The 27,652-nt window shown below is 49.1% G+C and overlaps 1 protein-coding gene across 1 annotated transcript; it reads left to right on the top strand.

The window, feature by feature from the left end:
* On the top strand, positions 1-27,652 carry LOC106986428 (keratin, type II cytoskeletal 3-like). The gene is given in 13 exon segments (XM_015084595.3): positions 1-194; positions 196-268; positions 271-388; positions 11,994-12,198; positions 21,712-21,932; positions 22,911-22,971; positions 23,595-23,709; positions 23,948-24,090; positions 25,196-25,321; positions 25,928-26,148; positions 26,787-26,821; positions 27,119-27,303; positions 27,617-27,652. Coding segments are annotated over 13 exon segments (1,722 nt in total). The 5' UTR covers positions 1-11.

Here is a 27,652-nt window from a genome sequence, read left to right as displayed (position 1 = left end):
CAGAGAAAGTAATGAGCCAGCAGTCCAGCAGGCTGTCCCAGGCCACCAAGGGCTCAAGGGGTCGCTCTGCTGTCGTGGCATCCAGCCAGGGCTGTATCAGCCCCACCAGGTCCCACTCAGCCTCGCGCTCTGGGGGAGGCAGTGCCTCCACAGCCTGTGCCATGTTAGGGGGTGCCTTTGGCAGCCAGAGCATGTAACAGCCTTGGGAGGAGAAGGAAGGTCTCTCTCAGTGTGGCCAGATGTGCTGTCCAGGCTGGGGGCTCTGATGGGTTTGCTCAGGTGTCTTTAGAGGAAGCCTGTGTGGGGCTGGAGGAAGGGGCAATGGAGACAGATGTGGTTTTGGAGGTATTCCTGGTGGATCAGGGGGCCTTGGGGATTCAGGGGGCTTTCCCTTCAGCATCCAGGAGGTGATCATCAACCAGAGCCTCCTTCAGCCCCTGAACATGGGAATCGACCCTCTAGATCAGGAGGGTGAAGACCAAGAGAAGGAGCAAATCAAGATGTTCAGTGACAAGTTTGCTTCATTCACCGACAAGGTGAGGGCTCGTGGTGGGGAAGAGGTCTGAGAACACGAAGTCTGGGTTGGGGCAGTGGGTCTGCTCATGAGCTGGAGGCTGGGCAGGCCATGTGGTTTCCTCCCTTGTTGACCACAGGTGTGGTTCCTGGAGCAGCAGAACAGGGTACTGGAGACTAAGTGGTGCCTCCTGCAGGAGCAGTCGCCCATCTCCAAGGCCAGCACCAGTGACCTGAAGCCCTTCTTTGAGTCCTACATCAGCTGCCTGCGAGCCCACCTGGACAGGCTGCTGAGTGAACGGCATCAGCTGGATGGAGCACAATGCAGAGCACGATGCAGACTCTTGTGGAGGAATATGAGAGGAAGTGAGTGAAGTCTAGGTGATTGTGGTGCAGGTCAGGAGGTGTGGAGGCTTTCCAGCCAGGAAATTGTTGGTGGATGTCCTCAAGGACCTGAGTCTGTAGGCCAAAGGATGGGGTATCAGGTTGGGGGTCTGATGACAGGAGGATCTGCTCTTTTTTGATATTTGTGTTGGTGGCAAGGAGAATGAGGTGTATGTCACAGCATGGGCATCTAGGGAGCTCCTTTAGACACAGGAAGATGTCAGGCACTCTAGCATTAACAACAGTGGATCTCATCCTTTGTTGTTTACCAGAATCACTTTGGGAGCTTTATAACTTCTGAATGTCCAGGTTGCACTCATGACTCATTGGTTTTCTGGGCATTGGAGCCAGGCATTGGTAGCTTTTATAGAGCCCCAGATGATTTCAACGTACCACCAAGAGTGAGGACCAGTTAGAGAATGTGTTTGTCCTGGGTGATGAGGGAGATTCAAGGGGAGGTAGGACACAGATGGAGAACGGAACAGCTGGGAGCTTCCGGGGCAGATGGAAGGTGGCCTTGGGAGTGACCATGGGTCTTTGTTCATGAGGATGAGACTGACTTCCTGCAGTGGAGAATTCAGAGACCTCTATGAATGTGGTGTCCAAGGACACCAGGGGTTATGTACCAGTTCCACCACATGTTTTATTTCCTTTTTGTGTGTGTGTTAAATATAATTTATTGTCAAATTGGTTTCCATACAGCACCCAGTGCTCATCCTAAAAGGTGCCCTCCTCAATGCCCATTACCCACTTTCCCCTCTTCCCCACCCCCCTTATTTCCAATACCCTGTAGTGTCAGAAACGGGGTGCCAATGTGCTCTTAAAGGCCCTACCATCATAATAAAGCATGCCACTCAACTGGCTTTAGCCTGGTTTTATCCAGAGAATAGCCACCTGCAGCCCTGCCCCAGGTTATACACTAGCTCCTGGAAAAAACACCTTTCCCTGGGCACATGTGCACATACCCTTGGCTCAGCCACCCTTAAGCATGACCTTCTTCCTTTCTCATAGGTACGTGGATGAGTTTAACAAGTGCTCAGAGGCTGAGAATGAGTTCACGGTTCAGAAGAAGATGAGCAGGCCAGTGGGGAAGAACAAGACAGCACAGGGAGGAGATGGCATGAGGGAAGGGGGAATGGTGGTGCCTTCCCAAGGATGTGAGACTGGAGAATACTTTGTCCCAAGCAGGATTCCAAGTGTTAATGACCAGAACCCGGGACAGTGCCAGCCTTGAGTCTGAACCTACGCCCTGAGGGTTTTCTTTCTGTAGCTAAGATATCTCTCAAGTGTGTTTGGTTTATCAGTTGCAAAATGGCTTTAAGCCAGTCCTTACATATTACAGTTTATTTCCAACTATTAAAAATTACAAAACTCGATAATAAAGATCTTTTCTAACACTGAGCTTAATTGTCAAAACTCTCTACTGCAAGTGTAATGTCTGGTTTAAGTGATTTTTGCTCCCACAACTACATAAGCATGGTATCTTTTTAAAAAATGCTTATTTATTTTTGAGAGAGAGAGAGAGAGCAAGCGAGCACAAGCAGGGGAGGGGCAGAGAGAGAGGGAGACACAGAATCCAAAGAAGGCTCCAGTCTCTGAGCTGTCAACACAAAGCCTGAAGCAGGGCTGGAACCCACGAACCGTGAGGTCATGACCTGAGTCGAAGTCAGATGCTTAACCAACTGAGCCACCCAGGTGCCCCAGTATCAATATTCTTAAATGCAATGGTAATGAATGAGAGCAATACTAAAGCTAAGAAGGCTGGTTCTCTGTTTTTTTTACTTTCGGGATGTGGATACTTCCTGCACAACCAAAGTGGACTTGGAAATAAAAATGGAGAGTCTGACCAGTGACGTCAGCTTCCTGAAAGCCCTCTTTGAAGCGGTAAGCACAAAGGGTGGAAGCCACAACATGTGGTGTCAGATCTTGCTTGATTCTGGGCATTCAGCTTCCTTTGTGAAATCTATTTGGCAGCAAACATTTGCAAAGTCTTTCCCATCTTTATCCCTATTTCTTTTTCATTTTTTCAATTTTATACCTCCTTGGTAATATTGCTTACGTTCTCCTTCCCCTGGCTCCAAGCTTTCAGAATCTGCAGCCCATGTCTTTAGAATCTCTGTGTACATAGCCTCCCAATGGAAATCCTCGGGAGAGTTAAGGGAAATCCCTCACTGCCTGCTGGGAAGTTTCTTGCTGCCTGGTTTCTGGGTCTCTGTCTTGTCCCGTTCCTTTCCCCCCAGTGAGATTTTGTTTTCTAGATCTCACAACATTCCAGAGCCAGTGCATGGAAGGTTTAGGGCATCCCAGAGAGAAGGCAACACTGTGCAAAGGTGTGCTCCTGAGGGCATGTAGGAGTACAACCAGGTGCTGTCAGAATCCAGTGATATGTCTGTTATCCTGTCCATGGACAACAACTGGCATCTGGACCTGGACAGCATCATCAGCGAGGTCAAGGCCCAGTATGAGGAGATCACCCAGGGGAGCAAGGCTGAGGCTAAGAGGCTGTACCGGGTCAAGGTAAATAAGGGTGACTGCATCAGTCTAGACTCACCCAGGGCTCCTGCTCCTTCACCTCCAGCCCCTCCTGGCCCCATCCCAGATAATGCACATTTTTAGTTAAGCAATACTTTTCATTCTAAATGCCTGCTGGACCTCCATGTAATGTTAGGACTTTCTGGATTAACTGCACTTCTATTCTCATTTTATTTTATTTTTTCATTTTAGGTGGGGGCAGAGGGGCAGAGGGAGAGAGAGAGAAGGAGAGAGAGAGAGAGAGAGAGAGAATCTTAAGCAGACTCCATTCTTAGCATGGAGCCCAATGGAGAGCTTAATCCCACGACCCAGGAATCATGACCTGAATTGAAATTAAGTCAGACACTCAACTGACAGAGCCACCTAGGCTCCCCCTATTCTCCTTTTAACACACATGTATTTGAGGGTTAGAGATAATCTCTCCCTATCTGCTCCACACCTTCTAGCTTGGGAGGCTGCAGACTATAGCCCGCTGGTATGGTGTTGACTTGAGGAGCACCAAGAATGAGATTGCAGAGCTCAAAAGGATGGTCCAGAGGCTGTGGGCAAAGATTGAGGGCACCAAGAAGCAGGCAGGTGTGGCTCCCCAAAGCCTAGGATTGTAACTCTGATGCTGGTGGGGTATCTGAACCTAGCAGGCTGGAAAGCCTTTCAGGTCCTCACTGGAACCTACAGGGGGCTTCCCAAGATACACCATACAGAGCTATGGCTTCATGTATGTTACCTTTACTCCCAGCCATCATCTTCAAGATAGAATGGTCTTCCCTCATTTCATTGGGTGTGGCCCCAGACTCCATGAAATATGTGGCATTGAGTTTCTGGGGTCTCATACCGTGGGGTATGAGATTTAAGAGATTGGGAAGCAGGTGACCAATATCTCTGAGTAAGGATTCAAATAACCACTGGAATTTCCTAGCATAGTGTAGCTACATGGATATGAATGATATGGGCAGAAGAAGTTAGCATGGTTAACAACACAGCACACAGCTTAGAAGTTTTCATTAAGACAGTTGGAGGGAGACCTGTGGTCACCTGCTATGTGCCCAGGTGGGTTTAAAGATTCAGCCCTTCTCTTTTTTCTCCTCCCATTTCAGAATACCAGCCTTATCTCCTGTGTGACTACCAGGAGCTGATGAACGTCAAATTGGCATTGGATGTGGAGATTGCCACCTACCAGAAGATGCTGGGTGGTGAGGAGTGCAGGTGTGTGGGGACTCTGGCCAAGGCAAGGAGGGCAACTTGAGAATCAAGTTTCAAAGGATTGTATGGTCCTTGGCTAGACACAGTGGTAGGGAACAAAGGAGGGTCTTAACAAATGCTTGCTTAACTGAATTATACTGCCTAGCACTCCCCCTTTGGGCTCGGGGACAACACCAACTTTATATATTTGTTACAGCTGAATACTTAGTGCTTTCCAACAGGCATATGGTTCTTCCCAAAGGTCAGTGTCAGTCAATCCTGGGATGGTGGACAATACAAGATGGGTACTAGGTGGTCCTGGTAGCCTGCTCCTCCAGTTCTACAAACTGGTTTCCACTCCTCTCTGCATCAGTCTCTCTTCTTTGACTCTATATCTCTGGCACAGATAAAAGCTGTGTCACTTTTGGAATAGGCCAAGCACTGTACTAGACATTCTTCATGGCTTAATTTACTCTCTTCAACAAACCGATGAAGAAGTATATTATCCCAGGTTTGTCAGTGAGGGAATCAAGGCCAAGGTGATGACAGAGCCAAGTATCCAGAGACACATTATATCTCTGTTCTCTGCATCCCCATCCTAGAATCCCAGGGAAGCCCTTCTCATGTCTAATTTCAATCCCTGATGCTGAAACTCAGATTATTGTACTTTGGCATCCCAAGGGATAATTCTGAACAGAGATGCTGAGAGGAACCACCATGAGGTTCCCATCATATTTATTTTGTTTTCCTAAACAAGATGTCTGGGGAGTGTCAGAGCCCAGTGTGCATCTGTGAGTATCTTACACACTCCATTTCTATTGTTTGAGATGATTTCTTGTGGCTTTGCTTCAGCTTGCCTACCTGCAAATTGTCTTTTCCATGGTTTGATTCCAAGAGTAAAAGAAAGGGAGGGGCAAAGGGAGAGTCGTATTTGGGTAGGACTTATCTAATGTCCTATCCAGTGTGTGTCCTGGATTCCCCCTCAGACAAAGAACTCCCTACCATGGGAGGGTGGTCACCTTTTTTTGAATTTTCTCTGACACTCATTCCAAAGATAGGAATGCATACAGTGGGCATTTAGACAGACAGATGACACTGAGCAGCCCCCTCCATTTTTTTTTTTTTTTTTTAGTTGTGGTCAGCCAAACATCCAGCAGCAAGAACATTAGTGCTGGGAGCACTAGCAGCAGCAGCAGCAGCAATGGCATTTGGGCAACAGAGGTGGCCAGGGCATCCAAAGGGACAGTGAGTCCACCAATGTGGGAAAGGCATCCAGTCCAGAAGCACGAGCATCTCCATGGATCAGAGTCCCAGACTGAGCAGTTCATCCTCTTCCTCGGCTAGGATCGTGCAGACTGCCACCAGCAGTGACCAGAGCTCCTGCATCAAATACTGAGACTGGACCTTGATGTGCAACTGTAGGATTTCCCCTGCCTTTAGCCACACCTCTCTATAATCACTCCTCTCTCCTAAAATACTCTCATCCGCTTGGAGGCTCAAAGCCAAGAGGGGACCCAGGTAGACACTGTCAGGTTAGGAGTTTGTCCCTGAGCATATCACCTGCCCATTGTTCTCTTACATAGAAACTCTTCCTTGCCTCCTCTCAGGTCTCTGTTTCCTTTTCTTCATTAAATTATAATATGTGATGGTGTATTTGACTCTATGAGTTTTTCAGAATAATAGGGACCCGTGATGTTTGCCGAATCAGAGAGCAACATACTCAAAATGTGGCCTGCAGGACGTTACATTAGCAGCTACGTATGGAGTGAGAGAAGAAGAGAGGAGGAGGGTGCTGAGGGTGTCTTTGGAGTTAAGCCAACTGGGTCAGACTTTGCTCAGTTGCCATGCTGTGCTTCACTCTTTTTGGATCTATCCCAGGGCAGGACACGCCTTGGGGCTGGCACACTTCTCATACTGGCATCAGTAATCCTTGCCAAGAATTCCAAATGGCTCAGTGACAGCCAACTGACTAACTGCAGTGCCCAGCCTGGGTCACCTCCAGGGGCAGCCTTTCTTTATCTCCTCCCTTGGGGGCTTTAGGCTACAGTGGTAGGAGAACGTGGTCAAACATTGCCCTTGTGTCCTCATTCCTTATGATTCAATGACAGTTGCCCCTCTTCCCAGTAAGGCTCTGTAGCTCTCTGTCTCCCTTTTCCTCCCACATCTTGAGATCTCAAGGCTCTGGAAAGTCAATAAATGAAAAAAGGTTTTATTAAGTAATTTTAACCTCCTCAGACATTGTTCGGAGAATTTCACACATAAATAATTTAATCTTCACAATGATCTTATGAGGTAAGTATGATTATCCTCACTTTATAGATGAGAAAAAGGAGCACAGGGACATAAAGATCACACTATGCCAAAGGATGCAGTTAGCAGGTGGTACAGCCAGGGTTTGAACATGAGTAGTTGGACCCTAGAGTCCATGCTTGTAACTTGCATGGTGTACCAATGTCACATGTGTGGTTTTGTTTGTTTCATGATAGATTTGTGGGGTGGAATGTCTTTGGTCTTTGAAGGCAGAAGCTGACTAGTTAGTCACAGCCCGGCTCTGTCCTTGGTTCTGAGATCTGGTCCAGCTACCTGGGGGATTCAATCCCTCCAAACTTGACTTCTCAGTCCCACCTTTAGTTCTGACTATTTACATGTGCTCACAGATTTTCCACTTAAGATCAAGTAATGTTAATATTAATATTTGTTTCAAAGTTCAACTTTAAAATAGACCCAGGCTTTGTCTGTTTTGTTTTGTTTCTTTTAAAACCAGGAACAACAAACAAGTGTCAGAGTCCTTATAGATAATAAAACTTACCTAATTTAGCATGTTTGCTTTTTGTCTCAGCTGCTGGGCAGTATTTGTCATTGGATGATTAGCATACTTGCTTCCTTTTTAAAAACATGGATTATTACTATTTTTACTGTTATTATTTTTTGGATTATTATGTTTAATTTAACTCCCTTATTGGGATGAGAGGGAAATGAAAATAAAGAAAATTGAGAGGATAGTCTTCTTCTCTTGATCAGAGCTAGGCTCATGATGAGCAAATTGGAAACTGGACACTCACAGAGGAAGAGAGTAATTTAAAATATTAGCTGTTAGTATTCGCTAATGTGATAATAAAAACAATATCTACCTCTCAGGGATGTTTCAAAAAATACATGAAATAATATACATGAAAGTATTTTATAAAGTGAAAATATTCATACAGATATTATACTACTTGTATACAAATTTTGATTAGCAACTAGATTATAAGCTCTTTACTTTTTTAAAGTTTTAAAAAATGTTTTATTTATTTTTGAGACAGAGAGAGACAGAGCATGAGCAGGGGAGGGGCAGAGAGAGAGGGAGACATAGATTCTGAAGCAGGCTTCAGGCTCTGAGCTGTCAGCACAGAGCCCAACGTGGGGCTTGAACCCACAAACTGTGAGATCATGACCTGAGCCGAAGTTGGACGCTTAACCACCTGAGCCAGCCAGGCACCCCTAGATTATAAGCTCTTTAAAGAGAGGGACTATGCCGTATATTGTTTGTATCATATGTGATATCAGACAGAAAATTTGTACTTGTTGACTGATGTATTGATTAAATTGTACAATGCATGACAGAGGTCAGCTCCTAGAACAAGATAGGTACTCAATATATGGGAGATATTACCACTATTATTTTGAGGGTTACCACTGTTAATTAATTTCTGAGGAGTCAGACTTTCAAGGCTAGAAATGACTTCAGAGGCCCTGAAAAGGAATCCCCATTTGGATACTGAAGTCTTCTCTAAAACACCATTCTATAGTCAGCAGCTTCCTGTGGAAAGTAACTCCTCTCTTTCATAAAGGACACTAAACTGAGTTTTACCTTGTAAATTCTACTCATTGGTCCAAGTTTTTTCCCCTCTGTGGCTATAGGGAAAATCCTAAGTCCTCTTGTGCACAACAGTCTACAAATGTTCGAGGATGTTTTTCCCCTTTATTGGATTCCTTCTCCTTGTGGAATCATTCCATTTCCAACTCTGCTTTGGGTGCCCTTACCATTCTGGGTGCTCTTTCATAGACATCACATCCTCTGGATGTCTGGAACCCAACCCAAACTCCCAAGAGTGGCCTGACTAGCCCAAGGAAAAGAGTGGGCATGGAGCTTCTCGCTATGTATCCTCCAACTTTGCAGTTGGCAGTTTGGCAGCTCCTGCCACTGACTCATCCTGAGCTGGAATAGAGGAGAAAGGTGTTATATTTAATCTTAAGGGAAGTAGCTTTTTAAAAACTTTTTTATTATAGAAAATTTCAAATAAATATAAAAATAGACAGAAGAGTAAATGAATGCTTCTTTCTGTACCCATCAACGATCAACTCAACAATCAACTCATTATTCTGTTTCATTTCTTTTCTCCCCACTCCTTTTACCCCTCCAGATTATGTTGAAACAAATCCCAGACATCATACTATTTTATTCATGCATAGTCCTTAAGTTTCTCTAAAAGATAAGGACTTTTAAAATAATATAACCATATTAAAATTATCACTCTTAACAGGATAAACATTAATTCTTTGATAAAAAAAATTCAGTCCAGTTTATCAACTATATTCAAATAAAAAAAGTCCAGTCTGAGTTCACATTTCCTATAATGTCTTGTGAATGTTTGCATTAAAAGCACTTGTTTAATCAGGATCTAAAAAATGTTCATGCATTGCAATTGGGTCATATCCCTCTTTTTTATTCCTTGTAATTTATTTCTTGAAGAAACCTGGTCATTTGTCTTGTAGATTTAGTGTCCTGCTAATTTAGTGTTCCCCCACCTCTACCCCTCTGCTGTGATATTGTTCAACATGTTCCTTTTTCCTTTGTCTGTATTTTTAATTATCATATGTTAAAATGGACTTTTTGGGGGTGAACTATTCTATAAATTTGAACAGTTATGCAGTATAGATTCGTGAAGCCACCGCCACAGTTAGGGTCCAGAATAGTTTCGTCACCCCCCAAAACTCCTGAATGTTATTTTTTATAGTGACACACTCCCTCCACCTTTAACCATGGGCAACCACTGACTTGTTCTGTCATTATAGTTTAGTCTCTCAGAGAATCTCTATAAACAAGTCACACAGTAGGTAACCTTTTGAGGCTGACTTATTTCCCTCAGCATAATGCCTTTGAGATGCCTCCAATTTGTTGTGTGTATCAATAGTTTGCTTCTTTTTATTGCCAAGAGTATTCCATAGAATTGAAATACTATGGGTTGTTTATATCCTTACTTCTTTTTTTCCTTTAAGTTTTTTTTTTAAATTATTTTTGAGAGCAAAAGAGAGAGCATGTGAGTTGGGGAGGGGCAGAGAGAGAGGGAGGAAGAGTGGCTCCTACAACATGTCAGGAGATCACACATGGAGGCCATGGTCAAGGAAGCATTTCCCAGGGGATGCCCATGACATTTCTATCACAGGGATGTCAGATAAGGAACTGGGGTCATTCCTGGATCGTACTGTACTCTCATTACAGTACATCATTGGCAAAGGAAGAGGGTTGGGGTCAGCTATTGGCCAGGGTGGGCTAGGGGCAGACGGTGGTCTTGGTGACTGGGAGCAACAGGTAGGAAGATGTATTGTAGACTGACCAGGGAAGGTCTGGCTCAGGGCTCCACAGGAGTGTGGGGGAGAGGGAGGTACTGAACTCCCTGCAGAATTGAAATGGGGGTTGGACATTTGGTTGGTTATTAAAGGGAAGCAAGATCTGGGAGGTTGGAGGACTTTGAGGGTGTCTGCATTGCATTTGAAGCACAAATCTTACCATATTATTCCCCCATTAAGTCCTACAGTGCTCCCTATTGCCTGAGGACGCAATCTGACATCTTCATATGACCCATCAGGCCTTCTTGAAGGGGCTCAGCCTGTTTCTCCAACGCAGTCCCAGAACACCACACCCTTTTCTGTATTACCTTTACCAGTGAGCAAAAATGCTCCCATTTTCTTAAACACTCTGAACTATTCCAAGTCTTGGGTCCTTTGCAAATGCTTCCCTTTTGGTGGGCATACTCTCTGAGACCCCATCTTCCTTCAGCTCTGACATCTGCTCTTGAGGAGAGATTTCCATGTCTGCCCCTCAGCTACCAGCAGAGTTACTCACCCCTAAATCGTGTCACCAGCAGGCCCTGAACACACCTGTCTTTCTCAGTACCTTTGTATTGACGTGTCTGCCTTCCTTGCTGGCCCGTGAACTGGCAGACTGAGCAGGCAGAGCAGGCAACAGCCATTGTTTGCAGCACCTGGCAGTTCTGGGCCCAGAGCAGATACTGGATGAGTGCATAGTGAATGAGGGCGGAGGATCGAGCATCCTGTCAAGGGGCACTGTCCAGGTCAGAGAATGGAAGTCAGCTGGCCATGGATGTGCTACCGGTGCTATACTTCCTCCAGGTCTTTCTCCATCTGCCTCATGAGCAACCCAGTTGGCATCTTTCTGGGACCCTGTTTCCCTACACCTGTAGTATCCTCTGGCTTACTGGGCAAGTGGCCCCTGTTGAAAATGAGATAAAGCTAGTCTGTCATAATGTGTCTTTAGTAAAGCCCTGTTGGCCCTTCAGGTCTCATGGAGGGCGTGTGTGTGTGTGTGTGTGTGTGTGTGCGCGCGCGTGTGTGTGTGTGGTGTGTGTGTGTGTGTGTGTGTGTGAATTGCTCCAAATTTATCCCGAGATCAGGTCCTGAGGCTCATGGCCCTGCTGTGGCTTTAGGGTCTCTGTGTCTCTCCATGTGCTGCGTGCACCTCCATTCCCTTTGTCAGCCAGGGAGTTCTCAGTGGAGGAGCCTTCTGTGTCTTCTTCCCCCACCACCCCCTGCTATCCAATCCTGGTGATTGGAGAGGATCTGAGACGGACTCCCTTATTGGATCACGATACAACATAACCTTGTCCTTAGGAAACGCAATGCCATTACTGAGTAGTAGTCTGCACTGCAAAGTCAATGCCAAATCCTGGTGGCTGGTGCAGACTTAGAAGGCAGCAGATAATTCCCTACAACAAATTGTGCCACTTCTCAAGCATTCTTACCGCATTTCCACCAGAGCTGTAGCAGATCTTTATGAGGCTTTACCACAAAGGACTTCTAGCTGAGGCCCAAGCAGCGGAGTGGAGTGGGGGACAGAGATTCAGCCCACTGTCTATGACGAAATTCTGCACTCCTAGGACTACATCATTTTTGGAGGGGGCACCTTTATCTAACCTGCTTTCATAGCCTGTGTCATGATACAGGGTGCCTTTGGCAGCCAGAGCCTATACAGCCTTGGGGGGAGCAAGAAAATCTTGCTTAGTGTGCCACCCAGGCTGGGGGCTCAGTGTGGGGATGCTGGGGATGTTTGGGTGCCTTTGGAGGGAGCCTGTGTGAGGCTGGAGGAAGGGGCAATGGAGATATGGTGGTTTTGGAGGCATTCCTGGTGGATCTGGGGGCCATGAGGGTTCAGGGGGCTTTCCCCTCAGCATCCAGGAGGTGACCATCAACCAGAGCCTCCTTCAGTCCCTGAACATGGGAATCGACCCTCTAGATCAGGAGGGTGAAGACCGAGAGAAGCAGCAAATCAAGATGTTCAATGACAAGGTTGCTTCCTTCATCGACAAGGTGAGGGCCTGTGGTGGGGAGGGGGCCTGGGAACATAAGGCCTGGGTTGGGGCAGTGGGTCTGCTCGTGAGCTGGAGGCCAGGCAGGCCATGACCTCTCCTCCCTGGTTGACCACAGGTATGGCTCCTGGAGACCAAGTGGTGCCTCCTGCAGGAGCAGCTGGCCACCTCCAGGGCCAGTGCCCATGACCTGCAGCCCTTCTTTGAGTCCTACACCAGCTGCCTGCAGACCCACCTGGACAGGTTTCAAAGTGAGGAATAGGGAAGAAGCTTAATGCGTCTCACTGGTAGACCTGCAGTGTAGACTGTGTTTATGAGCACAGACTCTAGATCCACACTGCCTGGGTTTAACCTTGACTATGTGGCTTTCTAGCTGCTCAGTCATAGGTCATTTACCTAACTATTCTGTGCCTCAGTTTCCTAATTTGTAAAATAGGGATGATAATTGTATCTACTCAGAGGTTTGTCCTGAGAGTGAATTCATTGAACATATACTGAACATTGGCAAATAGTGATACAATGTTATTATTATCTTTTTAAAGTTTATTTACTTTGAGAGAGAGAGAGAGCGGGAGTGGGGGAGGGGCAGATAGAGAGAGGGAGAGAGAGAGAGAGAGAGAGAGAATCCCAAGCTGGCTCCACGAAGTCAGCGCAGAGCCCGATACGGGGATGGAATTCATGAAACCGTGAGATGACAACCTAAGCCGAAATCAAGAGTCTGACATTTAAAACGACTGAGCCAGGTGCCCCACATTGTTATTATTAATTCATATTAATTAAGGGTCTAGAAACCAGATTATTAATAATTATTATTTTATTATTATTACAATTATAGTAACTAAAATGTAAATAATAAAGCAAATAGAGTGCCTAATCTGTGCCTGGCCCTGTGCTAGGCATTGGGGCTCCTGTGACCAAGGAGTTGATTCATGGTCCTTATTCCCAGAGCCCTCTGTCTGGGGACCAGAGCAGCAGAGCTGGGCCTCAGCATGACTGGGCACAGGGATTAGATTAAGAGAGGGGCTGCAGAGACAGAAGCCCGGGGTCGCTCTCTGTGAGTTCCTAGCCCCGTGGTAGACTGCAGGGATATTAACTGCAGTGCTGACTTAGGAAGAGAGAGATACTCCCGAGCCATGGGGGGTCCCCAAGCCTCAGGGTGGGGGAGCAGAGGAATATGGGAGAAAAGAGGATTGGACCTGCGTAGCAGGGCTGCAGAATGGGAAAGGAGGCCGTGTGCGATCTAGGTCTGTTTGGGCTTGGAGAAGTACTGCCCTTACCCCATTCTGTGGTCCATTACCAACATCCTGAACATTTATGCCAGAGCCGGGATGAGCTGGGAGGACACAGGACTCAGTGGGTCTCTATGACCAGGCTGGCTTTCTGTTTGGCTCACCCATGGAATCCCAGGGCTGGAACCTGGAAGCTGGAACATGGGGTGAGCTGGGCCAGCAGGGGAACCTTCCTAGCATGCCTCTGACACAGCTGTGCCCAGCCCAGACTTCTCTCCTCTTGCAGGTATGGTGGCCAGATGGACAAGTGCACAGCAGCAGAGTGGCTTTGTGCTTCTCAGGAAGGCACATGAAGGTGGGGCTGGGCAAGGAAGAGGAAAGCAGGGAGCTGGGGCCGAAGCCAGGTGGGATGGCGCTCCTCAGGGGGCAAGCCCAGTTCCTGTTGTGCCCGTTGGACCTCCCAGGACTTTCTTGGAGCTGGAATGACACACTCTACTTCCCTTGTCATTCGATCTGTGTCAGAGAGTCGAGGTGAGGGGGTGAGGGCGATGGGAGAGAGCGACCCTGCTCCGCCGTGGAAAGGGCCATGCATGAACCCTTTGCGTCCACCATCACTACTACCTGAACTCTTTGAAAGGCATAAATCCTGCCCTCTTTTGTATCTCCCCCCCCCCCCCCCCCGGAGATTGAGCTATTCCCAGATTATAAGGACTTGACGGTAGACAAACCACATCAGCCCTTTGGAACATAATGCCACCTTTTCGCTACAGTGAGGGATTGGCATCACGCACAATAACTGTCTTTAATTCTGGGTCCCATTTTCAAGTCACTCTTATCCTAAGTGGTTTAGTGACCAGAGTAGACGTGGTTTCTATTTCCCTTCATAAAAACTATAATTATTGACAAGTGTGTATTTTGTTTTATTTATTTTTTTACAATTTGAATATGGTTTGTTTGTTTATTTATTTATTTATTTATTTTTATTATGAAATGTATTGTCAAATTTGTTTCCATACCACACCCAGTGCTCATCCCAACAGGTGCCTTCCTTAGTGCCCATCCCCCACTTTCCCCTCCCTCCCACTCCCCATCAACCCTCAGTTTATTCTCAGTTTTTAAGAGTCTCTTATGGTTTGGCTCCCTCCCTCTCTAACTTTTTTTCCCCTTCCCCTCCCCCATGGTCTTCTGTTAAGTTTCTCAGGATCCACATAAGAGTGAAGACATATGGTATCTGTCTTTCTCTGTATGACTTCTTTCACTTAGCATAACACTCTCCAGTTCCATCCACGTTGCTACAAAAGGCCATATTTCATTCTTTCTCATTGCCGCATAATATTCCATTGTGTATATAAACCACAATTTCTTTATCTATTCATCAGTTGATGGACATCTAGGCTCTTTCCATAATTTGGCTCTTTAAAAAAATTTTTTTAAATGGTTTTATTTTTGAGAGAGCACCCAAGCAGGGCAGGGACAGGGGAGAAGGGACAGAGGATCCAGAATGGGCTCTGTGCTGAGAGCAGAGTGTTTGATGTGGGGCCTGAATTCACGAACTGCGAGATCATGACCTGAGCTGAAGTCAGACGCTCAATTGACTGAGCCACCCAGATGCCGAGAGAAAGAGAGAGAGAGAGAGAAAGAGAGAGAGAGAGAATCTTAAGCAGCCTCCATGCTCAGCACAGAACCCAACACTGGGCTTGATCTCAAGACCCTGGGATCATGACCAGGGCTGAAATCAAGTCAGATGCTCAACTGACTGAGCCACCCAAGGCACCCTTCTTGTCCCCTTTTTAAAATCAATTTCACTGAGGTATAATTTGCATACAATAACAATGCAGTCATTTTCAGAGTACATTTCAGTGAGTTTTGACTCACAGAGAGGTGTATCCCGTGTAAATACAACCGCAATCAAAATATAGGACATCTTCCAAAATTTTCTCCCACACCACTTTGCTGTCAATCATCCTCCAGCCCTCAGGCCCATGCTGGGGCTTGCTTTCTGTCACTACAGGTTACTTTGCCTTTTCTAGAATTTCATGTAAATGAAATCATACAGAATATATTCTTTCTGTGTCTAGCTTCTTTCCCTCATCATGATGTTTTGGAGACCCATCAGATACATGTTTGCCCTAGGCTGTGGTTCACCTTTTTTTGCCCTTTCTCAGTGATGTGTTTCGAAGCTCCCTGCTGGCTCTCCAGCGCTCTGGTGGTGCTTCTCAGTCACCAGCATTTGCACCTGCCTCTAAAGACTGGCTGCTTGGCCCAGCCTCTTGGTCTAGATAAAAGTCTATACCTGGTCTGAAGACAGGACGGGTGACTCTCTCTTATGGCTCCCCCAGCCCTTCACAATGATGTGGAAGTTTTCCTCCTATAATAAGGTTGCTTATATTTTAGGGATTAGTACATCAGAGTTAAAGCAAACTGGAACTTAAAAAAAATACAGGTGCCTGGGCCACATTACCTAAGATTCTGATTCAGGAGATCAAGAGTGAGGCCTGAGGATCTGGATCCTTAAAAGCTGCCCAGTGGTCCTGATGTGCAGTCAGCCCCAAGGCCACTTCCCACTGAGTGAAGCCTTGATTCTGGAGCATAGCACAAAGACACCATCATAATCAGTTTCAACCTTCCATATCACCTGTCCCCCCCCTTCCATGTCCTCTATTCTGCAAGAATGTGGGGTCTCTCACTAACCCTCCCCACTCACCTGTATCTGAAACGTTTTCCTCTCTATTGGGGATGCTTTTCTCTTTTTGTCCATCCACCGGGCCCATTCCTACTCATCCCTCAATACCCCACTCAAAATTGCCTCCTCTATGATGCCTTCCATAGCCTTTCTTCCTCTTATGCCTATAGTACCACTGTCCAAAACACTGATCCCAATGTGATATAAGGAGTTGTTTACATGACTGGCTCCTCCTTCAATACAACTGTGAGTTTCTCCAGACCTTGGACCTTGTCTTGTGCAGAATCGTGTTCCTATTGGGTAGCCTGGTGCCTGGTGTAAGTAGGTGCTTGACGAACGACCGCTGAGAGAATGAATGGACGTTTGGAAAGATAATGGTATGGATGGTGGTCCTTGTACCCCTTGCTGGGGAATGGAGTCCTGGGGAAAACAAGGGTTGGCTACCCCTGCCTGGGCTCTCTGAGCATTGTGCCTGACCCTCATTCCCAGCTCTGGTTTCCATGCCTTTTGGGAGAAAGCAGAGTCAGAGGGTAGGTTGGGACAGCATTTACCTTCTGACTGTTATCAGTCTTCAAACCTCGTTCGTGCTTTAATGCTTTGGTCATTTTCATTTGGGGTTGCAGGTCGTTTGAGAGCATTTTGTCTGTGAGTCACGGGAGGGTGTGTGTCTCTGTGTGCCATGCTTGCCCATTTGTCTGTCAGTCCTGATAAGTGAAAGGATTTTGAAAAGTTGAAGACACTCCACAAATGTCAGATGCTATTAAGTGTTGGCACGTATGCTTACGAGGCTGTGGCTTGGCACTTTTTGGAAACAAGAATGGCTCAAGTTGTACAAGGCTGGCTGGCTGGGTGCTGAGGGTATAGAGACCGCCCCAAGTATGGTCCTGCTCTCCACGGGCTTTCCTGCTGGTTGAGGGGAGGAAAGACATTCTCGTCTGACTTACTTAGGGGCAATGGTGTCCCAGGAGCTGTAAGACAGGACACCATTGGGGCTGGGGTGCTTGCTGGTTTCTAAATTATGGGTCAGTTTGGGTGTAAAGAAAAGGGGAGAAGGGCTTGAAGCCAGAGGATTTTTCATGATCCCTGGTACAGAGGAGGAGCCAGTCAGAAGAGGTCAAGGTAGTACCCAGCACAGAAAAGTGTTCAGGAAGGGGTGGCTGGGGAGCAGATGAGGGGGAGGGCAGAGGAGCCTCACACTAGGGTCTCATTTAGAGGCGGGGCTACTAACTCTGAACTGCTTAGTGTCAGGGTGGTTCATGGCCCTGGCCTGCGGCCCATTGGCTTGCAAAACTGGGACTCTGATACTCACTGGAAAAAGGTAAGATGATATAGCACCCATCAACTACCCCCACTGCTGGGGAACTACTGCCAAGTGCCCTTGCTGGGGGCTTAGACAAGAGTAGGGTCCTGCTTGTACCTTGGCTCCTGGTTCTGCACTCTGTTTTCATCTGCCATTTCCCAAACTTGATCAAATCCGAGTCAGTTGCTCAGGGTCAGGGCCTGTTCCATGAGCCGAGCTCTGGGTAGGAACAGACACGGAGCACTGTGTGGGGTCCCCACAGGAGGCCTTTGCCCGAAGCCCAAGTCTTGCCTGGCTGCTCCACAAACACGGGCTCCAGATTGGGACAGAACGGGATCGGAGGCTATTGGCACTTACTGTCTGTGGGCCCTCAGACAGGCAATTTAACTTCTGAGTCCCAGTTTTCCTCATCTGTGAAATGGAACTACTACGTGCCCTTCCCTACAGGGTTGCTGGGAGGGAGGGTAGAAGGGAAGAGGTCTGTGAATGTCAATCACTGAGCCCGCCCCCTGGCCAGCACGCCACGGCTTGCCTACCTGCCGCTACTATAGTCCCTCACAGACACAGACACAGAAACAGACACAGCGTGTCTGCTCTTTGGTTTATACAACACTGAAAAGCACTTACCTCACGTCCCAACTCCCACCCGCTTCATAGGCGGAGCAGGAGTTTATCAGCTCTATTCTGATTGGCTAAATGGTAGCCCAGAGGGATCCGGAGCCTGGAAGCAGGGCTTCCTGTTTCTGTCCAGGGTGCTTTCCATGGCACTGCTCTGATGGCCTCCTGGGGTGGCAGCGTCTGGGCACTTTGAGGAGGCCACCCATCTGTCAAGGATCCTGTCCTTTAGGACAGCAGCTGCTGGCCTAAGACCTTTCCTGGGTTCTAGATGCAGCGAGGCTGGTCCCTCCCCAGTATGACTTGGCTCAGAGCTCACTTGGTGTTGAACAGTTCCCTATAGAGCAGGGTTCTCTCCAGTTGCTGACAACAGGATGACAGTTTGTCCTGGACACCAAAACACAGTCCCTCACCTCCCCCACACCCGATCCAAGGCCTCCTGACTCAGTGCCCCCATCCTGACGCAGCCCCACACGCTTCTTTCTCCTCAACTCCTTCCTAGCTCCACCCAACCACCGCTGTCCCCAACCCACATTATCTGCCATCTGCTGTGCTATGTGTTGCCAAGCTGGTCCTTAACCCTGAGCGCCTGAATCTGAGTGCCCTGTTTCCCAGAGAAGCCAGGGCTCCCTGCAGCCAGGAGCGATTTCTCCTCTGCCTTCCTAACTCCCCCCAGTGACAGCCCGGCTTCCTCAGAGCAGAGGGGGCCTTGGTCATGGTACCCTCATGAGAGGCTTAGCCATGGCCATGGAGAGGAGGGGCTACAGGGCCCCGAGTCTCTCGAGGAGCCCCTATGCCCTCCCCTCTGGGAAGGCCCAGCTGTGCTGGTAATAACACGCTCTGCTCCTCTTTCTAAGAGGCAGCTGAGGAGAACAGCTGGGTTTATAGTCTGCAGGTATGCGGGATTAGCAGTGGGCTTTGCCAGGAAGAAGGGATTTGGGATGGGCCCTCATCAGAGCCTCAAACTTCCACCCCAATTTCTTTGGAATTTGTTCTTTATATTTAAAATGCAACCTGATTTCTCAGCATATTCAAACCGGGCCAGGTTGCTGGCAACCATTAAGGGGTGGAAGCCACTGAATTGTTCCAAAGTGTTTCCCTTGATAGCAAGGATTGGAGAAAATGGTAGGCAGGGGGTGGGAAGACAGTGTGGCACATTTCCTCATTTGCTCCCAGGTCTCTTTCGAGGAAGGCAGGGGCCACGCTGGAAATGCACCGTTCGGATTTGGGAGTCGGGACCAGCCTCACATGTCTGCGAAAACAGGGTGACTTGATATGAATATTGTTATAATGTCTCCTCCCCACAACTCCCAGCCGCAAACCCACCCTCCTTCCGCTTTCCCCAGACTGACTCTGTCCTCAGCATCACAGACGTCAGCAGGCCGAGGCGGTGGATGGAATGTGGGGCTAGGACACCGGTGCCCTTTCTCTCATTTCCATACCTCCTTTGAACCCCTGACTTCAGTAGGTCCAATGTGAGCCCCGCTCCCCTCCCCCCGCCCACTCGAGTCTGAAGCCCTGTATGTGCAGAAAAGGAAGCTGAGTACAAGGAGACTCAGGAGGTGGCTGTGTCCAGACAGCACCTGGGCTGTGAACTCTCAGTCTGTGCCCCGATTCAGACTGAATTGCTGTGTCTTGCTTTTTCAGATTAGCGAGAAGCTTTGGGCAAGAATCAGGGCCTTGAGGGCATGGGGCAGGTACGTAGGGGGTGAGGGGGCAAGGAGGGCAGTCCCTGTCTGCGACATAAAGGGCTTCACGGGGAAGAGAGCCCGGGGCAGGGCACTGTGATCAGAGAGCAGGTGTGTGCGTGTGTGTGGTTTTGCGAGTCTATCTGGATGTATATGTTAGTGGGAATGCACGCTCTATGCAGGCTCTTTCCCCCCAGAGGAGCTACGGTTTCACTGTCAGCAGCAGAGGCACCAAGACTGGTCTCTGCTGCTGAAGGGAAGTAGGAGACAAGTGTTACAAAAACGACCTACATTCACACCGCACCCAAGTGACAGGGAACTTTTCTCATATATGATCCTCTCAACAACCTGAGGAAGAGGCATCCTTCGTCTTTCTTTCTTTTTTCTTTCAACTTTAATGGAAATAACAAAAGGGAAATTGGTAGGTTCAATGGGGCTTCTGTAAAATTTATGGGTTTTAGGCAGTGCATCCTGGAAAAGGAATTCAAGATGAGAGACAAGGATGTCACTGGCTGGTGGGAAATACAGATGACAGTGTCCCAACAACTTGGAACACTGAGTCTGAAGGTATCTGAAACTTTGTTTCTAATATGGAAGCAAGAACAATGTAAAGAATTTGAGGACAAAAATCTACTCCTCCAGGATGATGTGTTGGATGTAACTAGCCCTGTAGCATATACACCATGATGATAAATAAAAAGATACTTCAGGGGCGCTTGGGTGGCTCAGTCCGTTAGGTGTCCGACTTCAGCTCAGGTCATGATCTCGTGGGTCTGGGAGTCAAGCCCCATGTGGGGCTCTGTGCTGACAGCTCAGAGCCTGGAACCTGCTTCGGATTCTGCGTCTCCTTCTCTCTCTGCCCCTCCCCTGCTCTCTCTCTCTTTCTCTCTCTCTCTTTCAAAAATAAACATTAAAAAAATTTTTTAAAAAGATACTTCAGAAAACTCATGGTGGAAAAGAGCCTTCACTGGCATATGATCTGGCTCAAGTTAAGTAGCCACTGCCCAGCTGCAGAACGGTGGTGATTTTTATAGTTCTCATTCTTCTTAAATTTTCCTGGGGAGGAAACCAGATGGGGAAGGTGGTGTCTCTCACGTGAGCCAGGGGGAGGAGGCCTTGGGAATCCTAATGTGAGCCTGGAAGAGGAAAGTCTGGTGGTCTCTTGGGTCTGGACGAGGTGGTCTACACCCACTTCCTGGCTGGATTGGCCCTCCTCCAGCTTTCCCTTCCCAACGGGCCCCTCTCCGTGCCTGCTCCCCTCCCTCTCATGAGCCTTGAGGGTCTTGAGCCTCTCATGGTCTTGAGGGTCTTGACTGTCCAGCATAAGCCCTGGCAACAAGCTTGGTGCTCTGCAAATGTTTGTTGAATGGCCAATTAATATTTATTCTACATGTGTGTACAGTTGGCCTAGAACTTTTAACCAGTGGTTCAATTTAAATGCAGCTGAGCCCTACATTTAACCAGGTTTGTCAGACGAGGCTGACTCTAGGTGTGTCTGGACCCTGTTCCTGGGACACTGGCTGCCTGAAAGCCAGTTCCTTGTGGCTTTTGCCATTTCCCACATTAGTGCAGTGTACCTGGCGGTCCTGCAAACCTCTTCCTGGGGACTCTATCTACTCTTGGATGTTGGGATCTCCTGCTATTTGTTGACTACTAAATGACTGAGGAACGAATGACTGAGGAATGAATGAATGATATAGCAGGAAGATCATCAAGCCTAAGTATCAGGAAACGTCACTTGTGTTTTGTTACTGACTTGCTGTGTGTCCTTGGTCATCTCTGGGCTTCGGCTTCCTTACCTGTGCAGTAGGGCTCTGCCTCCCCTGCATTACCCCAATGCTGCTGTCCACATGGGTTTAGGACTAAACTGTTGCAGAGTTACAGAATGCAGCCCTGCAGGAGAGAGGAGGAGACGCCTGGGACATTGGGGAAGCCATGGACCGCCATGATTGGAGCTGGCCCTAGACAGCTCCCTGGGGCTCTTCCCATTGGGCTGAAGGTGTGGTTCCTGGAGCAGCAGAACAAGGTCCTCGAGACCAAGTGGACCCTCCTTCAGGAGCAGGGCTCCAGTTCTAATAGCAACGACAACAACCTTGAGCCTTTTTTTGAGAACTACATCAGTAGCCTCAAGGCCTTCCTGGATGGGCTGCACACAGAGAAGGACAAGCTGGAGGGTGAGCTGAGGAGCAGGGAGGAGACAGTGGAAGACTTCAAGAAGAGGTGTGCACTGCCCCGTCCCTGGGTGAGGCGGGTGAGCTGGCAGGTGGCAGGGGTGGGTGGCAGGAGGCCTGGGCTCTGGCTTCGCTCTGTTCCAGCTGGCTGTAAGCTTGTAGAATTTACCCCATCCTCTCTGACTCTCAGTAGCCCAGTCTTTAACGGAGTGGCTTATGGTTTGCTTGAGGCAGAAGTCCTTCTGAGAATTTAGTGAAAGGGTATACACACAGAATTCTGGGGAGTTCCAAGACACCCCGAAGCTAACAGACTCGGCTAACGTCCTCTGTCCTCCCTGGGCTAGACCGTCTTCAGGTTCTCCTCCGAATCGGAATTTTATTTCCCCTGTCAATAAGCTTCTCAGCAAATAGCAACTTGCTGTGCCTTGGCCAAGCCTCATTCTGCCACTTAGGAGCTCTGTGATCAGTCTCCTCACTGTAAAATGGAAAGAGTGGGAGCATTTACCCTATTGGTTGTAACGAGGATTCAATGAGTTAATACAAGCAGAATTCACTGGCACATTCTTAGCGACCCATTCTTGGGTTTCACTGATTTGTTATGTGTCTACTGGGAGCCCATGGGGCTACTATACTCATTATACGCTAGTTGGTACCACCCACCTCCCTCCCAAAAGCACCTGGCAGCTCAGCCATCTCCCTTTGGTCTTAGAAATGGTTTTCAAAAATCCAAAAATTTCCAGGAAGCCTTAGGAGATGAATCAAAATAGGACCCCAAAATAGGAACGGGCTTCTACTCCAGTGTCCAGTAATGAAGTGGTTATTCATTATTATTAAGTGGTACCTGGCACATAGCAGAGAGTCTGTTGAACGAATTCTTCCTTGACTTCGGAAGGGCTGTGCATTGCAATGACACCTGTCTTGAGTGAAACTGGCAGAAGTCCTGAGTCCATGTTACTTATGAGAAGGGCTCTGGGGCCATGGGGACGTCCCAGAGAAGGCAGATCAGACAGGGGCTCTTTTCTCACAGGTATGAAGAGGAGACCAACAAGTGCATGGCTGCAGAGAATGGCTTCGTGGTCTTGAAGAAGGTGAAGGGTCCCTCCCTACCCCCACCTCCCACTAAGCAGAGTGGCTGGAAGATTGAGGGGAAGCATGAGTTTAGTCCTGCTGAGGGTCTCCTTTAGGCTATGTGGGTGAGGGCCGGGGCCAGGGAGGGAGCCTGCTGAGCAGGGTGGGCAGGCAGGGGCAGGTTATAAAGGGCCTGCCAGACTTTGGCGATACCTCTCCCTGATGGGCATGTGGGGCTTATGAATCTCATTAGGTCTTGAGTTTTGATGAGAAAATGGACAAAGGGAAGCAACAGGGTTTTGTGTTTTCAGGAGTACATCCCCATAATCCATCTAAAGAGAAACTTTGAGGGTTGCACAGTCACAAACCCTCCTCTGCCCTGGGCCCATTGTGGTGGCCCCAGCCCTGCTCTCCTCCCCCCCCCCCCCCCAGCCCCTTAGCTCCTTTGCTCCTCTCTGTTGGGTATGCACCAGCCCAGCCTGTCAGACAGTGGTTTAGTCCTGTGAGGACACGCCTGCCTCATTTCCCCTGAGAGGGAGCTCCTGGGGGGGGGGAGGGGAGAGGCTCCTGTGGCCCCTTCCTCATGGCCCAGGACTGGGCCAGCCCACAGGCTGGAAGGAACAGTGTTTGAACTGTCCCCCAGGATGTCGATGTTACCTACATGACCAAAGTGGAACTGGAGGCCAAGGTGGAGACGGTGACAGATGAGATCAACTTCCTGAAGACCTTCTATGATGCCGTGAGTGTGCTTTTCACGTGCAAGCCTCTGCCCCACCTGCCTGACCCCTCCTGGAGAGGAAGGCACTCAGAGCTCACCATTAGGCGCTTGAGTCCTGTCTGTGATTCTGACAAAAGTGATACCTTCCCAACTTTCCCACCTGGCCCTCAGTCAGCCCCGACCCTTCCAGAGCTGGTGGCTCCCCATCTTCTGCGGGGCCCTGGTGTGGATCTGCTCAGGAATGGGCATGTCTGCCTGGCTCCGCAGGAGCTCCGCAGACACCAGCGACACGTCTGTGGTCCTGTCCATGGACAACAACTGCTGCCTGGACCTGGATAGCATCATTGCTGAGGTCCGTGCACAGTATGAGGCTGTTGCCCAGAGGAGTAAGGCAGAGGCCGAGGTGCTCTACCAGACCAAGGTGGGTGACACCAACATGTAACTCTGGAGGATCTTGCTCTCCCACCAAGCTACATGAGCAGGCCATCCAGGAGGGCAGACCTTGCCTCTGAGTCATTCTTTTCTCTATCGCCAGCATAGCAGTCCCCTCACTGCCTCACTGGTCTGATCTCACCCACATACATCTCCCTTCCTAACCGGAAAGCTCTGACTTTGCTCTAACTTGGTGCTTCTCAACAGGAGGGGAAGGCATGATTTTCTCCCAGGAGATGTTTGACAGTGTCTGTAGAGACTTTTGGTTGTCACACCTGGGGTGGCAGTGGGGGTGCTACTGGAGTCTAGTGGGCAGAGGTCAGGGATCCTGCTACACATCCTATAATGCATGACCCTGCCTCCCAACAAGAAATTATGCTGCCCAAAATGTCAGTATGCCCAGGTCAGAAAATCCTTAATCCCTCTGGCTGCATTCCCTTTATTGCTGGAGACATTTCCATCACTCCTCCACCAATCAGGACCTTGTCATTGTGTGCTCTGATTCAATCACACTGAGGGGTTGAAGTCAGCATCTGGAAAGAAGTGGGGAGACACAGAGGGGGGTGGAGCAAAGGGGCTACAGGCACAAGGAGTTCTGTCCCCCTCCTTCTGTTCCCAAATCTGAATGGGGCATCAGCTGGCCCATGTACGGCTGACTCTTCTGTCTTTTCTGCCCAAGGAGGGACAGTCTGCTGGTTAAGAAGATGGTTCTAGCATCTGCAATGTTGGCATTCAAATTCCGGCACTGTCACTTGATAGCTGGATGAGTTTAGTCATGGGACTTAAGCAGTCTGTGCTCAGTTTTCCCATTCATAACATGGAGGTAACCTTGCCTTTCTCATCTGGTTGTTGTGAAGTATGACATCAAGCACAGGGCCTGGTGCAAACTGTCTGCTCCACAAACAGCAGCCGTTGTGCTAGAAGACAGGTCCCTTGATGCAGGGGCGAGCGCACTCAGTTCCGCCAATTGGGTGACTCTGCGGTAGTCACATGTCTGTGTTTTGGTTTTCTTGTGTGTGATGTGAAGGGTTGGGTTAGGGGATCTGTAAGGCACCTGCTGGCTTTCTGAAAGGGTAACTCTTTCCTGGACACAGTTGGGGGAGCTGCAGACCATGACCGGCAGGCATGGAGATGACCTGAAGAACACCAAGAGCGAGATCTCTGAGCTCAACAGAATGATCCAGAAGCTGCGGGCTGAGATCAAGAGCACCAAGAAGCAGGTGGGAAGAGGAGGAAGAGCATGTGTCTGAGACTATGGGCTTACGCTTGCCCCATAAATCCCAGGGCTCAGCACTTACCACAGTGAAACCATGTCCTGGACTCATGCATGCCAAGATTGACCAGGTGCAGTTCTGGGCTGGGTGCTGAGCAAAGCTTGTCATGTGGATCCAGGTCCTGTCCCTGGAGTCTGGTTGCTGATGTGGGTCAGAAATACTGAATACAGGCAAGGTTAGGGAGGTCGGGGAAAGAAGCTGACTGGGTGAAGAATGAATTGGGAGAGTAGCTCAGGAAAGTTTCTCTGATAATCCAGGAAGACTTCTTGGAGGTGGGAGGTCTTTGGAAGATGCTCAGTCTCTTACCATGAAAGGCGAGAAATGCAGTCTGACTCCTTGTGAGCTGGGCTAGGTCCTTGAAGCCAGGTGTCACTAACTCCACTCCTTGATGTGCTAGGACCTAGACGAAGGCCCAGGTTTTAACCTCTGTGGGTGGTAGTTTCCTCATTTGCCCAGTGTGAGGTGACCCACATGCAGACACCAAGCATACAGTGCAGGCTCTCAGTGTATGTCACTTGAATCTAAATCGAACTCCTGCCCCCATCCCCCGAGAATGCCAACCTGCAGACGGCCATCGCTGATGCAGAGCAGGGCGGGGAGCTGGCCCTCAGGGACGCCAATGCCAAGCTCCAAGACCTCAAGGCTTCCCTGCTGCAGGCCAAGGAGGACCTGGCCAGGCTGCGCTGGGAGTACCAGGAGCTGATGAATGTCAAGCTGGCCCCGGACATTGAGATTGCCATCTACCGGACCCTCCTGGAAGGCGAGGAATGCAGGTTAGTGGGAATCCCTCTGGTTCCCAAAGAGGCAGTGACGCCCGGTGGCTTTCCTGCCTGAGCCAGCTGCCAGGTATCGGGTACCATCAGTGTGTGCATGTGCGCACTGCTGGAGGTGGTGATGCGCCCTTGGTGGGCCCAGCTTGCTCCTCTTCAGGGCTGCAAGATGATGCCAGACCTCCAGAGAGCTCTGTTTTCTGTACAATAGTGACACCACCTGAACCTTACCTTGGGTAGACTTCCCACCCTTCTTGTCTCATGTCTTAGCTGTAAAACACATGTCTGCAAAGAGGAGTCATAGGCATAAATATTATTTCTAGGCCATTTCTTTATCATTGGCTTAATTGTAGGTCTGAAGAGTCAGTTCCTGTAGCCTGACCCTTGGGTACAGGACCTTGGCCCATATGGATTCAAATAATATTTACTGAATAAAGAGAGGATGGGTAGGCCAGGGGATGTTCCTCTACTGTTACTCTGGGATGTTAGTAGGAAGGGCAATAATTAAAGTCCAACCTTACCCATCCAGAGTCCATCCTATTTCTTATTGCCAATGTCAATTGCTGTGGACCTAAGCAGGTGCATCTAGCAGAGGGAGTTGCCACACAGGTCGCTAACACTGACCTCTGCTCTTCCCACAGGATGTCTGGCGACTGCCAGAGTTCTGTTAGCATTGGTGAGTTACCCAGTGCTTTCTCTGGGAAGGGGCTGGACGGCTGAGATTAAGGTTTCTCAAATCGTGGGCCAGCGTTGGTGTGAGATCATCTCACCTGCAGGCTGGGAAGAGCTCTTGGGTGGTGGCCAGGGTAACCCAGGGGCTCTGAGTCCCTCCTACCCCTGCCAGCCACCTGCCCTCACCACCCTGTGTGGAGTTTCAGAGGGTGGGACACCGGGGAAGGCTGGAGGGCAGAGGGGGTGGCCCCGGGGCTGTAGGATGCCCCATAGGCTCCCTGACCTCAAATGCTCTTTGCAGAGATGGTACACAACACCAGCAGCGGAGGCGACAGCGGCTGTGCCCAGGGAGGGGCCGCCCTGGAAGGCAGAGCTGGGGCCCACAGGGGCCTGGGCTCTGGAGGGGGCTCGGTGGTACGCGGGGGCTTCTCTAGTTCAGGGGGCTCATGTGCCATCAGTGGGGGTGGCAGCAACAGCTCCCGCCAGGTCTCGCAAAGTTCCTCCCAGAGCTGGCGGTCCCACCATAAATTCTGAAGGGGGCGCCCCAGGTGTCTCAAGACCCCAGCCCCCTTCGTCTGCCCACACACCCCAGTTCTGTGTGCTGTTCCACAACCCCGTGGGACCCTTTACCACTGCATCTTCTGACCTGCGACCTGGAGTCCCACCTTCCCAGACGACTGGCATCTTAGCCCAAAATTTGCTGCCAAGGATGATTGGGTTGAAAAACCATCTATTGCCCCAAAGCCAGGCTGAGGGGCATGGCCCAAGAGCCGGGTTTTTCATCATCTCTGCCTCTCAGGTGCCCCCCTTCCAGCCCCACATCCCACTGGCTTGA

Source organism: Acinonyx jubatus, chromosome B4, assembly GCF_027475565.1.
Source record: "Acinonyx jubatus isolate Ajub_Pintada_27869175 chromosome B4, VMU_Ajub_asm_v1.0, whole genome shotgun sequence".
Lineage (NCBI taxonomy): Eukaryota > Metazoa > Chordata > Mammalia > Carnivora > Felidae > Acinonyx > Acinonyx jubatus.
This window is presented reverse-complemented; position numbering and strand designations above follow the sequence as displayed.